The sequence below is a fragment of the Panthera tigris genome, chromosome C2 (assembly GCF_018350195.1).
Source record: "Panthera tigris isolate Pti1 chromosome C2, P.tigris_Pti1_mat1.1, whole genome shotgun sequence".
Lineage (NCBI taxonomy): Eukaryota > Metazoa > Chordata > Mammalia > Carnivora > Felidae > Panthera > Panthera tigris.
This window is the reverse complement of record NC_056668.1, coordinates 134,232,682-134,249,899: the sequence shown is the minus strand read 5'-3', so window position 1 is coordinate 134,249,899 and position 17,218 is coordinate 134,232,682. Positions and strand designations below refer to the sequence as shown.

At 37.4% G+C, this 17,218-nt stretch overlaps 1 protein-coding gene across 8 annotated transcripts in view; it reads left to right on the top strand.

Annotated features, from left to right (window-relative positions):
• Window positions 1-17,218, top strand: part of SATB1 (SATB homeobox 1) — a 100,012-nt gene that overhangs the window by 37,779 nt on the left and 45,015 nt on the right. For all 8 annotated transcript variants that reach the window (XM_042956687.1, XM_042956688.1, XM_042956691.1 and 5 more), the window contains 2 exons: window positions 11,088-11,199; window positions 13,498-13,952. In XM_042956687.1, the coding sequence (XP_042812621.1) occupies window positions 11,088-11,199; window positions 13,498-13,952 (567 nt within the window). The remainder of the gene's footprint in view (window positions 1-11,087; window positions 11,200-13,497; window positions 13,953-17,218) is intronic.

The window sequence follows — 17,218 nt, the reverse complement described above, 5'->3', positions numbered from 1 at the left end:
CAATTTCCTCATCTATAAAGTAGGAAGATAATAGCACCAATTTTTCAGGATTGTTATGAGAATTACGTGAAATACTACTTGTTAAACATTTGGAACATTGCTCGGTTCTAAAGTGTACAATAACTTTGGCTGTTTTTCTACAACATGATGATTGAGAGGTTGCAATTACACATGGGGATGCTGTATAGTCATCTAAGAAACTGCTGCTCCAAAGAAGATTTTGATGCAGACTTTTTATGGAAACAACCAAGAACTTTTCACATGTGGAAAAAGCAGAGGACTGTGTTACAGTCCATTCTCACCTGTGAGGGGCACTTTTAGCATCATCCTTTGAATCATTATAAATTTCCCACGTATTTTTAAATGGAAGTGGGGAAAGGCTCAAACCTTGCACTTTAAATAAGTCCATTTGCAAGTTAAGCAAATAAGGTACCTTAGATTAGACAGTGTCCAAAAAGCATAAAGATGCCTCAGGGGACTGTCCTGTGGGTGGGAGCCTGTCTCGTGTCCTTTCGTGAACTCCCCTCACCCCCACTCCCTGCACTCAGGGCTCCATCCTGCCTTTGCGCACCCATCGTAGTACTTTCCGTGCTGTTCTGAGATTATGTGCAGACTAACTAGGCTCGCCTAACCTTGTGATTAACTGTCACAAAGGGACTAAGTTTGATTCATCATCACAGTTGTAAATCCTGGCACACAGTAGGATCTCAGGAATATTTATGAAGCTGATGCCTCATAGGCTTTTTGCCGTGTTAATTTCATGAACCAATAAACTATGTCAGTAGTTTTATTAGTAGTAGTTTATAGATACTCTGATCTATAATATCCTACTGTACAAAATATTTTTCCTATTACACTTCTGAATTTTTAGTTTATCTAACTGAGAGCAAATTCTGAATTTTTCTGTAAGGAAATCTACTGATACTCCAAGCTGTCTTGTATTTTTGCTTATGTTATAATGTTCTTGAATATATGTACAAATTTACATGTTTGTAAGCAGAACAGTGGCCTTGGAGATACAAGGGACCCAGAGATGCAAAATATGCTGCAGAAGATCTAATTATATGTCACTGTTAAGCACAGCCTTTTAACGATATATTTATATGCATGTCTGAAATTTTTCTTCCCTATCAAACATATATTTCAGCATGGCTCATACTTCTCATTTTGGGTCAATTGTGTTATATTTGAGATCCATGCTTTTTTACTGTTAGTTCCATTTGTCCATTTCTCGTGTTTAAAAATAATGTAAAGAAGGAAAATTTCGATAGCAGAGTCCATTGATTTATATTCAAAGATGCTGATGCTGCCAACATAGAAATGCTAACAGTCAGTACCACCCCATATGGGCTCACAATGTCCATTCCTCAATTGATGTTCTAAAGTCCACATTTGGCATTGGAGACTCTGTATAGGGCTATAAACACATAATGTGTAAAAGTCCACTGTATAAAGGCCCAGAATCACCTGAATTTAGGGAGAGCTGCAAGTGTAGATAACTGTTCAGCCATTCCAGAATGGGCCCCAGGGACCCGGCTTGTCCACCCTTCTGCATGAGCACCAGCTCAGCCTGGAGCACATACCTCCAGTGATGGACGGGGCACATTATCTCTCGATGTCCAACCTGTGCAACATTTTTACTGTTTCACTATAACTCCTAAAGAGGTGATTACCAGAATATGGCAGTTTCCAAAGCTGGGAAGCGTTTTCATAATATTGATAAAGACGAGCCAGATTAATTTGATTTTCCTCTGTGACCTATTCCAGAGGTGACATTGGTTTATCTTTATTGAGTAGACATAGAAAGTCTTGGTTAACAACTAACAGTAACTTAAAAACACAGAAATCAAGGACATGATTTAGCTCTTAGTCTCCTGTGAAATCTTGGATCAGATATGAGGGGATCCATCAACTCTGTGATAGGCTTCTGAGGATTTGTGCAGACCCAGAAATTATAAGTTACTTTTGGGAGTGTATGTGGAGAGACCTTCCACAGGTTTCATGAGATTCCCAAAGAGAGTTTTGTCATTCCATAAAAAGCTAAATTCTGGGCTGTCTTTTCTCCCCAAGTTGTAGGCAGTCTGGCTTAAAAATCTTAATAGTGTTCATATGAAGAAAGAATGCAGAGAAGGAACATAAAATCTGTAAAGAGTTACAGAGCCTAATTCTAGTACAGTTGACCTTTGAACAACACAGGGTTGGGGACACTGACCCCCTGCATAGTCAAAAATCCACATATAACTTTTGACTTCTTAAAAACTTAACTACTAACAGCCTACTGTTGACCAGAAGCCCTACAGATAACATATAAGTTGATTAACACATATTTGTATGTTACACGTATTATTTACTGTATTCTTACAATAAAATAAGCTAGAGGAAAGAAAATGTTAAGAAAATCATGAAGAAGAGAAAATGCATTACTGTACTGTAAAAAAGTCTGCATATAAGTGGACCCATGCAGTTCAAACCTATGTTGTTCAAGGGTCAACGGTGTTTACTTTTGAAAAAATGGATTCTAACTACTTCAGTCCTTTTACTCCGTGGCTTAAAGTTTTTCAGAATGCTTTATTTAGGACCCCTGGCATTAAACACAAATTTGTTACTTTTTCTTGTGCTGTGTCTAAGTACAGATACTAGAAATTGTAATCTCCATAGCGGATGAGAGATTTAACTATGCAAGGACCATCAGAGAAAGAAAAGCAAGCATTCCTCAAATTGCCAAGTTGGTGCAGACTGCTTAAAATTTAGAATCTTAGGAAACAATTTTTGCTGTAAAATAAGTCGTTGGATTTAGATTAATCTAATGAAAAGCTCGTGAAAATTCTTTTTGGAGTAGGATAATGTTTAATTTATAATGATGGGTGTATTTTTAATAATCACATTATAAATAAGAAACCAGGGGACTTTAACCTTCCTAAAAATAACACTGTAGTTGGGACATTTGCAGTGAATGCCTGTGAATGGCTGATGTGTATTACAGGTAAATCTTCTTAAGTCATTGAAGAAGACCCTACAGGACCTCTGTTTGGGAATACATGTAGATTTCATAGACTCTGAAAGCCATTAGAAGGGACCCTGGAGATTATCTAATTCAATCCCCTTCATGTTGCAGATGAACGAAGTAAGCCGCTGTGCAATTAATTTGAAATATTACGTACCCTTAGTCATAGTACACCTTTAACAAATATTTTCTAATTTAAGCTCTTTACTAATATATTCAATTAGTTTGAATAAGAAGGTTTCAGGATGGTAAACATTTCTAGAATAGGTACTTCTACAAAACAACAGAGTAGAGAATCTGGTCGAAGGTATTATCCGGGCCTTAGGTAAAATTACTTTATGTGGAAAAACCATGTGAACTGTGAGCCAACATTTTCTTTAAAAATTATGAATTGGGTATTTAAATAATTAAATAAGATTTCTGTGCTTTGGAATGGTCACGTTTTCATCTTTAGGAAACGCCAGAAAATTCAAAAAGATTTAGATGTGTTCTCTTTGTGCTTCCTTTTGTATTGGAAGTTGGTACTGAGATTCCATTTTTAGCATGACACAAGGGTTACTTTCTGTGAAAATGCTGTTTTCAGGCACTGGAATTGATCACGATGGCAAGAGCCATAACTATGACAACTGGAGTTTAAGTAAAATTTATAAGTGATTAGTCTCCTCTCAACAAATTGAGATTCCGAATATGCCCCAGTTGTATCTCCCAAGAGAATGGCTTAGAAAGCAATAGAGGATCCAGAGGGAAAGATTTGGGGAACATAAGCTAACATGCACAAACAGAGTATTACACTTAGAAATCCTGCCATTTGCTTCTCATAAATTCAAGCCCATTTCCCTTCCTTCCCACCCCCAAATACCAGATGGGGGACTACCTGTTAATTTTCAACAAATTCGTTCCATGTCACCATCTCATATGATGCCTTTTAGAGCTTGTTTGTAGTATTTGATATCCTTTGGGATTAAAAGAAAATTCCATTTGCTGAGAATCTCCATTAAAATTGTGTTTGAACATGGAGTTGATTCCATTTGATCCAAAATTAAAGTTTGACCTTTGGGTTTTTCACATGCATATGAAAAACTGCTGTGAAATTCAGGCCACAGGCAGACAGGACACAGAGAAAGAGGAGGGGCGTCAGAGTGTATGAAGTTACACTTCTCAAAAAATAAAAATGTAAAAGAATAGGGAGCCAGCAGTTTGACAGATTGTTCAGTAAATGCTCATTTTATTGAAAATTATAAAAAGGTGCTTAATGCCTCTGTGCCATTAATACAATACATAAAAAGGTTACTGTCAAGATTAGTGTTCCAGTCCTGAAAATTAACTATAGGGTTTTATGCATCACTCTGCATCGACTGAGAAGTTAAAGGTTTCTATATATACATTTCACATGCGCGGGCATTTATTTCAGAAAACAATTATTTTAGACTTTATGCCAAAGACATTAGCAGTAATGTGCTTTCATTTAAAACATGGACATAGCAGATATATATTACAGACAAGGTAGAACCATGAAAATCGCCTTATAGAACTAAACCGGGGTGAGATTATTTCCCTTGCTGTCTCTAGAGTATTCCAATTCAAAACATACATTCCTTCCTACAGAAAAAGATATTCAGATTCCTTAGTTGAAATTAATTAGCATTCAGAAACCAGATAGCATGTTTTTGGGTATTCATGAGATCTCTGTTTGAAAAAAATGTTTTTAACTTGTAGAAATGTGTTGCAACACACAGATGGGAAGAAAAAGAAAAAAAAATCTCTTTAGCAAGCACTGTGTGTAAAAGGAATATTACATTTTGCACGCTCCTGATTGCTCTGTGTAAACAGTTTTTGACATCTGTCTTTATAGTTTTCGAGGAGAGGAAGACTTTGTTAAAAGAATCATTTTTATACAGCAGTCACCATTTCAGTCTTGCTTTACCTGTATTATGAAAGCAGATGGTCTGCATGTCTTTTGAATATTTATAACTATCAAAAACAATCTCTTGCTATTCACCCTTAGGCTTATGAGATGTCAGGACTGTTCTGGTTGAAAAAAATCATCCTGGGTGTTTACAGAAAGAGGATTACATTAAGCTGAAATGACTATACATTTTCCAGTTTAATATTTGTCCATCAGCTGTTTAATCGTATTTAGATAATTGTGTAAATAAGATGTTGTAGCCTTTGCCCTCTCTGCTGATGGAGCCTGAAAGCTTTAAACATGGGTGAACCACCATTTTGTAGATGCTCCTGCTACCTCCTCCCACCGCAGTAAAACCATCAGCAAGTCTTTAGTAAGTTTTGATCATGATATCACAGTCCTGTTTAAAAAAAAAAAAAAAAAAAAAAAAAATAGTGCACAAAAAGTCAGTATGGAGATCAGATGAAATGCTAGGGAGCTTCTGGCTTCCGGGACAGGCTGTTTAGTTTATTAGAGTATATCGTAATATGCAAATATGGTACAGCACTTCAATTATCCTTTAAAGATGACGTGGCTTTCTCTTTATTCTTCACGAGTATTCGGAGCTTGGAGGGTATTTTGGAAAACTTTTGGTATAGTGGGGGTTAACTGTTTTTTGACTGGAAGCTGAGCAATCAGAGATAACAGATTTTGCTGTGGTTGGTTGATTTGGCAGAAAAGCATGAACAGTTTTGGTTTAAATGATTGAATAACCTGATTAGCATTGTTTTGGGGTGGGTTTTTTTGTTGTTGTTAAAGGCACAACAAAGCAATTTTAAGGGTAATCAGATCACTGCCTTTCCCCAGTTGATAAACCTTTTTTTTTTTTTTTTTTTTTTTTTTTTTTTTTTTTTCCAGAAGGCCTCACCTCTCCCTAAACCTCTTTATTGGCTACCAGGATGACCAAGTAGAAAAATAAAAACATCTTCTTTCAGTTTCTAAATGTGTTCTAAATATATACCTACAGCGTATGTTATATTCTAGCGGGGGGGTTGAAAGAATATATAATATGTTGAAAAATGATTTGACCTCAAGCAATTCCTTATGGGATTTTTTTGTTGTTGTTTTTGTTTTTCAAATTTGGAGACCTGCAGTATTTGAGAGCAAAGGTTTAGAATGTTCTAACTATATCTAAGTCAGGCTTTAGAAAAATTCCACCCTTACCTTTTCACAATTAGAAAGGTTATAAATAATGTATTTGGCTGAAAAGGAAGCTCAGCCTGTGGCAGATGGTATCATTCTAGAGTACTGGGGTTTCTGTGAAGATGGCATTCTTTCAGATCGGAACTTCAGCAGACTCTCAGAAAGAACCGAAGCTCTTCATAGGGAGCAGACATGTGCTTTATGGATCTTAGAAAAGCTTACAACTTGGCTCCTAGGATGAGAATATTGTGTCACACTGGGGTTATGAGACCCACAGCCAATTTCTGCCAACTTTCAAATTGCGTTTCCCAACACTGGAAGCTGTGGCCTAGTCCTTGGCTGGTGTACTGTGTAGCATTTGAACTTGAGATTTGAGCTGCCTGAGTTTGGTCCTCTTGATTGTTTTATTCCCTGACCATCGGTGGTCTACACAGACCGGCCGCTGAGTAGGAAAACTTGCGATACAACTTGTGCCTTTTTCAAAGTGCTTTGGAGAGCTTGTATAAATAGACACCGAGAGAGAGAACTGGAATAACATAACCACCAAGCACTGCGACTTCCGAGACATCTGTGTGGATGTATTTTGAAAAACCTGGGAAGGGATCTCTTGCAAATTAATGAACAAAGTTTCTTTAAACTATGAGTCCTATCATGACAGCTAAAAATGATGCATCTGAAAAGATTCATGGGACAAGCTGCCATTACCTTTGACCCTTAGGAGCAAAAAAAAAAAAAATTTGTTTCTGGTAGCCTCCAGTAACGGCTAATTCAGTGATCTTTGATCCTTTGATTGATCAGCTAATATATGCCCAGCCCTGTGGTGAGTCCAGGCCTTTCAGACATGCAACCCCAAGACTGACAGCAGCAGGAAGAGTGCTGGGAAGGTGCCATGTGCTGGATCTATACCAAGTCAGGAAAGGCTTTGCAGAAGCAAGGGTGCCTGAACTATCCTGAAGAATGAGCTGCTGTTAGATAGAGAGGAGAGAGGGCACAGCTCGAAAATCCAAGTCAGAGAAGCAGTAGATGTCTTCCTGATACCTGCTACTGGGTACAGGCCAGCTTCACAAAGATACTGCCAGATTGGAATATTGAAACAAATGGTAGAAATACTTTTTTTCCCGGGGTGTGTTCTCTTGTTATCCCGTGACCCGAGTTAATAAATTTAATTAGTCTACTCTGTTCTTCGGAAGAAAATTTGACATAAAATAACAACATTTGAAAATTTTATCTGATGCTCTTCTGTTATTTAAAGCATAGTCTTTGGACTGATCTGAAATGTGATCATATAATAAAAGCCAGTGAGGAGGAGGCAGAGGGTTGTCATAGTAATTAACGTATCTTGAAGTCCATACTTGGTCTGTTCCCGGCTCTGTGCTAAGAGAACCATATTTATCTTATTTATTGTCTGTGTAAGTGTGGATAGTATGTCTCTTCGGGTCATTATTTTTCTAGGAACTTGCCTAGTGCTTGGCACCTAGTAGGAGTTCAGTAGATAACATGCTGAATGAATGGGAAAAAAATGCCTGAATGAATGGATTCTCAGAACAAGCCTGTGAAGTGAGTGTTGCTGTGATTCCCATCTAGTAAGGGGGATTATGATAGAATGAGTGGTCAGTTAATGTGACCAAGGTCACACTGCCTCTGTGCGACACATTTTGGACTTGAATGCAGATTTAGCTATTCTCTTTCATCAAATGAATATTTAGTGTGTATTTAGTATATGCCAGACATTTGGGGCTGGACAATAATATAGAGCCCCAGAGCTGCGTAAAGTACAACTTAGTATAATCTTTTTAAACCAAAGGCTTTTTTTTTTTTTTTATCAACATAAGAATCCCAAGCCTCTTTCTTTCAAAATGTGGATCTTGATCTGCCTACCCCCTGCATATCCCCATCCCCTAGGCAGATAGTACCAACCTTGGCTTTGTTATATGTGTTCTCCAAATAATTGGTGTTTCTTTATGATTTTCTAAATTTAAGAACCAGTACTGAATATAATCTTTCTTTCTTTTTTTTTAATGTTTACTTACTTTTGAGAGAGAGAGAGACAGAACGCGAGCAGGGAAGGGGCAGAGAGAGAGAGGGAGACACAGAATCTGAAGCAGGTTCCAGGCTCTGAGCTGTCAGCACAGAGCCCGATGCAGGGTTCAAATTCACAAACTGTGAGATCATGACCTGAGCTGAGGTCAGAAGCCCAACTGACAGCCACCCAGGTGCCCCTAAATATGATCTTTCAAATGCCATGTGACCCACAAGATTCTGAAATCTCTTTCTTGCCCTCAAAATTCATGGTCTAGTCTGATGCCACAGCTAAGTCTCCCAATAGGGATTTTACCACATGGAAAAAAAAAGTCCTGACGCAGTGGTACTTGAGCAATTTAGTTGTACAGATTACTACATATTGTTCTAATAAAAATAGAGGTCACCTCAAGTTACCTGAATTATGGAATATTCCCCAGCCCCTGAAAGCACAGAAAGAATTTAAAAAGTGGCTTTGACATGTGTCATAACCTGTGGATTAGCCTTTTCATTTACATCTTGCTTAGGCTAATATTTACATTAATCAGAGTTTTTTAAGCACACATCACTTGACAGAGTAGAAAACATCCAGAAAGTCACTTAAGGACAGAGCCTATCGAATGGGGTTAAACAAGGGCAGGAAGAAGCTTTGATGATCATGCACATATGGATATTATTTTCCACATATGGATAATAATGAACTACATAGCACTATTACATATGGGCTCTAATTTTATAAAAATATTTCAGATGGGTTGTCTTACCACGTACCGTGTATTCTTCCTTTTGTCCCCCCATATACTTTCCACTGTTGGTCTGCTAAATCACATTAAATTGAAGTAATCTGTTTATGTATCTGTCTTCCTAACAGATGGTAAACTTCTAGGCAGAGGCTGTGTCTTATCTGCCTTTGTGTCTGTAGTACCAGCTAGACACATAGTAGGTGTGCGGCAAAGAACAAATTTCATGTATAGAACTGTCGGCAAACTGAAATAGACTGAGCGTCAGAAACCTCAGCGAAATTGAGATATTCCCATACGTTTCTGAAAACTAAGGCATAAACTACGTCTACAACTTGTATGTACTATTACATTGACATTTAAGAAACTGCCAGAATGTCTAGGAACAAGAGTAGTAATTTTTTAAAAATTGGACCAAAGTTGAAGAGCATCAACTGTCATCCATTTGCAGAATCACCATTATCCATCAGCGATCTGAATAGTTTTATTAGTGTCTGACTTTATTGATCCATTATTACAATAGAGTAAGTGTGATTGAAGCTGACGGATTGTTAACTGGATCAGGTAATCTTCTGGCTCTGGTTTTGGCAACCTTGCTAAGTATCTTTTTGTACTCTGGACTGAGGGAGGCTCTTAGTAAAATTGCAAGCTACTGGATTAATGGCAGACAATCACGAGCACATTAAGAATGTCTTTTTAGAGAAATAAAATGTAAAAATGACTATAAAGTAGAAAGTGTCCAAAAAAAAAAAAAAAAAAAAAAAAAGCTATCACGGTGCCTCTTACGAAAGATAGCCGTGTTTTACACAAATAATACAACTCTGGCTTATTTTTCATTGGAGGTTCTTTAAAGAGCCCCAAGAGTTAGATATTGCAGGAACTTGTGCATGTTACAAAATTAACACTGTATGGATGTCAGGAGAATCAAGAGTCACCAAAAAAACTTTAAATTAGAAGTAGCTTAAAGAAGATAATGATATAAAAATACTTTTGTCCCCAAACTGGCTTTTCTGGTTGTTGCCTGCCTCCCAAACAATGCTGCCTTCTGTAAACTCTTTCACCATAGACCAACTGAAGTCTGAAATGTAAGTTCTCATGTTTCTACACATAGGAGTGGAGGAAGGATTGGTGGTACAAGTCTAATTATTCCTAAAATGCAGCTGGAAATTAATTGAGCTGCTACTAGGTAATAAGGGCATTAGGGTTAAAAAGAACAACAAATTAAGGTGCTGAAATTACCATAACCGAAATTTGCTGGGAAGAAAACACGTTTGTTTCTTGGAGATGAGTTAAAAAAAAAAACACCAAAAACTTCAAAATCATGGTCATTCCTCTCTTTATTTTTATCATGTTAGACCATTGATTCCGTCTTCAGGGTTTTTGTGAAAAGCAGAGTGAAGACAAGTGACAAAATAGGTCATTTTCTTTTTTGTGGTATCCTTGAGAAATTTAGTAGGCATGAAATGTGTATCTTTTAAAATCTTACGGTTAGTTTGGAATTCAAAATCCAGCTTTACTGTAGATGAAGCTAGCGATGAGATTGTAGAATGTTTCTTTCTCTAAATAGAGGGGCCCTGTGAATAGTGTATTTTTTTCCCTCAATGTGGTCAGTTCACCTCTGAAGAACGTTAGCGTAGTTAATGCACCTCCAGCTAAAACCCAAATAATAGTAGAAAGTACAAGTAGAATTTCCCAAACTTTATGCACACTCAAATTCCTGGGGGATCTTGGTAAACTGCAAGTGATGATTGGCTGTGTCTGGGGTAGGACCCAAGATTATGCATTTCTAATAGACTTCCAGGTGATGCTAATATTGCTGGTCCCTGGGCCACACTTTGAGCAGCAACGATGTGTAGTCACTTAACCTCAAAGTAGTGTTTACTTACGAATTGCAGTCATAAAGTCATCTTCACGTATTGGGATTTATTGAGATGAGTGAAAGTTTGTCAGCCTAAGAATAGATGGCATTGATGGAGGTTCCACGAGTACCAGAGCAAAGTCCGTTGGTTTGATAGCTTTATACTGGTCTCAGGGGGCTGTTGCTTTCTACTTAAATAAGCGTTCGATGCGCTACTTAATGAATTTTAAGAAGTTGAGGCTTTAGGCCAAAGCGTGAAACAAAAACGTATTGGTACTCAGTTGATTTAAAAAAATGCCATTTACACAATTAAAATGATTTTTGTGTTCCATCTTGTGCCGATATGTATTACAAATGTTTTCCCCCCTCTTCATGCAGAGTATGATTTCTTCCATTGTGAACAGCACTTACTATGCAAATGTCTCAGCAGCAAAATGTCAAGAATTTGGAAGGTGGTACAAACATTTCAAGAAGACAAAAGATATGATGGGTAAGCAAAAAACTGTTGCAGTGGTGACTACATACCATTATGTGTCATTTGGGGGTTTATCAAAGTCACATCTAAAGCCAGGTCTTGTGATTGCCCAATTAGAGATCAATTTAGAATGTTTCTTTGAGGGTGGGGAGTGGGTATGAGTATAATGAGATAATTAAATTCAATAAATGTTTGTGTTTAAATCAGCCAAACTGACTTGGTTGTCAGACATGCAGGAAATCGAGGCGGGAGGAGGGAAGCTGTCATTTCTTAACATCTCAGTGAAGACCTAACCAGGCCTTGAATAACTAATATTAGCTGTGATTTCGCTCAGAGATAAATCATGCTTTTATGTGTTTTGTTTTTGTTTGAGAGGGGGAGAAAGCGCCTATTTTTACACCCAATTTTTAAGGAAATTAAATTGTATTTGTAGTTTCCACAGTTGAGATCAAGTGAATTTTGTAGCTCTGATCCCCAGCCCTTCTAGATGGGCACTTCGGTGAGCTTTACCACCCTGATAGCAGACGCATCATTGTACCATTTCTCAACTTTTAATTCCAGTGTAGCAGCCCATCTTAGCGTGCAACTCCAGGTCAATATGTGTTGAGCAGGAAATGCATTAGAAATTGTCGGCAGTGTGAGACGACCCATACAAGTTGTGTGCTGTACCTGAGCATTTAGACGCTGATGTTTTCTCCCTTTTGAGTTTGCTAATGTTGCCAAAGCAAACACTGTGATTAAGGTTCATGTTTTAATTTCTATTAATGTTTTCTTTCACATACTTGTACCTTCCAAATAATGCATTTTAAAATAATATAGGAACAGGATGTTTAATATGCATAGCATTACGTCCTGTTTTAAACCTGTGTCTCTTTCCTTCCATCGTGTTCGTTTAATAACAACAACAATAATGACTTTTCCTAAAGATTTTAAGAAACAAGCGAACCTGAATTTTGAGTGTGTTTTAGCTTTTAATATTTGAAGCAAAGCCATCCATCTACCAAAACAGATTCTTTGCCTTTTATAGCTTAGAGCTGTAATGAAGACAATGCATCATTTTTGGAATAATTGCTTGAATTACTATTCCCTGTGAATGGCCCACTTGGGCTGATATCACTGGTAGAAATGGAAGGTTTCTTTCCCAATTCTTAGTTATATTTTGCATATATCAGTGATTATAGCAATATGATAAGTTCCTCTAAATATAAGGCCTGAATATTTAATAAAAAGAGAAATGATGATGGAAATCAAGCCAGAGTCTATACATGGGAGGTATGGTGTGCTATTTGGAAAAGACTCACCTATTTACATATAACAGCCGTGCTCAGCCTTTCCAGTCAAGAGCATCAAACCGGTCTCTTCCTTGCTACAGCAAAGCATTGGACACACTGACAGCTGACTCTCGGCCAGTCCGCATTAGGGACCTAGCCAAGGGAGAAGCATTCATCCTGATAGGTGGTAATAAATTGCAAAATCGTGACAGTATCACTGTTGCACCAGGATGATTCTCTGACCCTTCTTGAAAGATTGCTGGTAGCCATAGCTTCTTCAAGAAACATTTGGCTCTTAGCAAAACTGGGTATACTGACTTGCAGTACAGTAAACCAGTCGCTTCATTCTCCGGTGGATATACTTGCCACCGGTGATAGTTAGGATTAAATGAAACAAACCATATAGGATACTCAACACAGTGTTCAGTATGCACTCAGTTATTATTACTTACTATGCTCACTTTATTATATTGATTACTTCTTTACAATCCATGGCTAGGTAAAAATTGAATGCAGATAACATTTTTGTCCTCTTTTTCCTTTCAAAACTTTTGCTTCGAGTAATAACAGTCAATATCTATCATGAGAAAATACCTGGATATTTCTTTTTTCTTTAGTGCATATATTTTCTTAGCCCAACTCTTTCTAGTTGCTCTTAAGCACATGGTGTTCTTCTAGAAGCTGTTTTAGAAAAAAAAATTCTGTATAAGCCTTCTTGGGGGTAATAAGTGAGAGTGAAAAATAGCTTGACCCCAAAACTAGTCACCTGGAATTTGAAAATAATTGATTTTATGCCTTAAGTCTAAACCACATTATAAAATTAGATCTGAAGTATCGTATTGTCCCCCTTTCAACGTTTGTGGAATTGTGCAGAAGAGGAAAGTGAATCCATAGCCATTGGGTTCCATCTTAACATTTTCTTTAGTTCAATTGGATTTTCAGCGTGCCCTGTGCCTACTGTCTCTATTTAAGAAATGATCAGAAATGCTTGTCAATACCCATTACTGTTGGCTTAACATGGCTTTACTTTTGTCTACTTTAGTCGAAATGGATAGTCTTTCTGAACTATCCCAGCAAGGTGCCAATCACGTCAACTTTGGCCAGCAGCCTGTCCCAGGGAACACAGCTGAGCAGCCTCCGTCCCCCGCGCAGCTCTCCCATGGCAACCAGCCCTCTGTCCGGACCCCTCTACCGAACCTGCACCCTGGGCTTGTGTCAACGCCCATCAGTCCTCAATTGGTCAACCAGCAGCTGGTGATGGCTCAGCTGCTGAACCAGCAGTATGCAGTGAATAGACTTTTAGCCCAGCAGTCCTTAAACCAACAATACTTGAACCACCCTCCCCCTGTCAGTAGATCTATGAATAAGCCTTTGGAGCAACAGGTTTCAACCAACACAGAGGTGTCTTCCGAAATCTACCAGTGGGTACGTGATGAACTGAAACGAGCAGGAATCTCCCAGGCAGTATTTGCACGTGTGGCTTTTAACAGAACTCAGGTCAGTTTTGTTCTTTTTGGAATGGTTCTCTCTCTTTTTCTCTCTTCTTTCTTTGGTCCCAATTTTTGCTAATGCTTATTCTTTTGCTCTATGCTCTTATTTTTTTACTCTACGCTTACTCTTTTCAATCCTTCTTGTTGTGTGATCATATTGTCTGTTCTTGATGATGCCTAAGTCTTATCACTCCTTTCCCTATCATAAACCTCCTCTACCAAGAGCTACGTACAGATTGATCTTGACTCAGGGGCTTTGAAAGAATAAATTCAATATTGAATATATTTCAAACTGGCATTACCTATGTTTTTACCTAACGAGGTCATAGACTGTTAGTAGTAGTAGGTTGAGAAAAGTTTCATGACTTGGTCAAGGCCATTGGTAAGACTCCAGGCTTCTAGCCTACTATCTTCCCCCTGTTATCCCCATATCAAGCATGAGTATATAAACATGCCCTGTTTAAGTTCCTCTACAACTTTCTGGAAAAAAACAAAACAAAACATATTGTGAGACTCCATAGCAATTTCTGCCATTTAATTTGAACAGCCATTTGGGGGAAAAATATATGGTGTGTGTGTGTGTGTGTGTGTGTGTGTGTGTGTGTGGCTTATTAACATAAAATGTTTCTTAGCTTTGTCCTCTTCCCTCTTTACATTATTGTTAGTATTCCTTCAAACTTCATTCTTTAGATCAGAGATCAGCAAACCTTTCTGTAATTGTCCAGAAAGCAAATATTTCAGGCTTTGAGGGCCATCAGGGCCCTGTCAGGGTGTGGGTAGCATGGTCACAGCCAGGGACAATAGGTGAATGGATGCGGGTGTGGTGGTGTTTCAGTAAAACTGCCTATAAAACAGGCCCCCTGGGAGGTTTGGCCCGAAAGCCTTAGTTTGCTGTCTTTTCACTGAGACCTGCACATACCCCTGTGTTCACACCTTTGTCCTCCTGGGCAAATACCTGTGAGGATATTATCAGCACAGAGGATGTTTAGAGGGACCTGGAGAAAGAGTGATGTATGATATGAGAAGGCCTAAGACGAAAAGTCCTAAACCAATTCTATTAAATTGTAAATGAGAGGGTTTTTTAAAAATTTCTTTTTTTGGAAATTACTATGGTATATATGGTGTTTATTTTTGGCCCAGGCACACTAAAAAAAGACAAAAGAACATGTAACTTTGATTAGAAATGAGGACATTACGTCCTTTCAACTTCGTTGTTTTACCAGGGTTCTTTTCTTTTGTCAGGTTTTTTTTTGGACTGACTCATACTTTCCTTTCATATTTAAGTTATTTTGTTTATTACGTGATTATAAGAATAAGATTCTGGTATAAAAATAATCTAGTATTAATTACTTGCTGGCAGAGTTTCCATACCTAGGAGAATCCCAGCAGTGACTTATTTTTGGCTTGCCTTAACTGGATTGAAAGTTAGGAGGCCTGACAAAGCCTTTAACTCAGTGTTTGTTTTCATTTTCTTTATCTGTTTTTTTTTGTTTGTTTGTTTTTTGGGTTTTTTTTGGTGTGTGTGTGTGTGTGTGTATCATTTGTCTTTTTTAAAGGGTACTTGCAGAGGGTAATTTCTCAGGTTAGTATGAATTTAACTAATTTTATATTTTTACAACTTAAAAATGTTAATTAGTGGCTGGTAAATTTCATGACATTTATATCAGTTGGGAAGTTATTATTTAAAAAATTAAATGAGTGAATGAATCAAAAGTCAAACTTCTAGTTATCCTGTTTCTGTCAGCATTCTTTCTTTCTGTAAATAGCAGTAACTGCTAGTATTTCTCAGTACTGGGCAAAAAATAGGTCTCTTCATAAATGATCAGTAAAATGTTTGTCAATTTAATTGAAAGCCCACAAAGACAACATTGACATAAACGCAAATGAAATACAGATTTGCTAAGAAGTGTTTTAAAAACTGAGCAAATTGTTATTTCTTAAAGCATTAAGGAATCTGCTTTAAGAAATAAGGAAATGAAATAAGAATGTATTTTATATGGTGAAGAATGACAAGGTCTTAAAGCACTAAGGAAAGTATTTTACATGGTGAAAAGTGACAAGAGAGTTTAGCTGAGGGATGTGTGAAGTCACTATCCATCTGTACGGTTTTTCTTCTCTTGGGTTATGATGTCACGCCGTTACTCTGAAGGGTTGACCATTTGTCCTGCCTTTGGTTCCCACATTGACTAATTCCATGGATATCTCTAGGATTTGTTGCTGGAAAGAAGGCAGAATTCTCTCTTTATACCATAGTAATCTCTTTAAAAAGATAGTTATCTCTGTGGTTAAAACACCAAAAACAGTGACTTAATTTTTCTGAGGTTGGTAGGGGAATGAAAACAGTGACAGCCTCAGTACCAAGCTCTCTTTAGTAATAATAGCTAATTTAGAAGAAGTTACTACCATAAAAAATTATTTGGAGCCCCGGGTGATAGAGAGATTTGGTTTTAAACCTGTATATTGGTCATTGGTACGCCTGAGTCGAAGTGGATATTGGCCATATTTGAAGCTGTTTTACTTCAATAAGAGTAATTTTCTATGTATATTTAAGTGTTCACTTTTTGGGAACGAGCTTTTGAACATGCAAGCATGCGTGTGTTTTTGGTGGTCATACTTAAAAACCACACACGCGCGCACACACACACACAGCTGCATTTATTTTAATGATTATACATTCATATGAATGCATGTAGTGTGTTTATTTCGAAGTGTATGCATTTCAATAAAAGCAGGTGCAGAGTGAGAGTGTATGGTGTGAGTGTGGCGTACGAAAATACACATGCTAATGCATATGTATAGGCAGGGAGCTCTGCAGAGTTAAATCGCACATCACACATTTGCGTGCACTTACTACAATGTGCAATTCCAACTCCGAGTTTTAAAAAATTAACGTAAAATATGTACATGCAAAGGCAAAGTTATATGATATGATCGAATAAAGAATTTGGTACCCTATAAAGAGTATTTTAAAACATTAATATAATAGATAATGCTGTTATGAGTTGAGAGTATTTTAGTCATTGACAGTTCTGTGCAACTTTAAAATCCTGGATTTCATGTTTTAACTCTTCACTGGAGAATTTTCTCGTCATCCTAATTGGGTCTCCTAAAACCCCTCTCTTAAGACTTTCACACGTGACTATTAAAAAAAAAGTTTACCTTTTCTGAAAATTTATGGTGAAATTTATATAATTACTTGTTCTAAGGACTTTTTCCCCTTCTAAATTGATGGGCGTATGTGCTTTAATTGCTACCAAAGGTACCAGCTTTTAG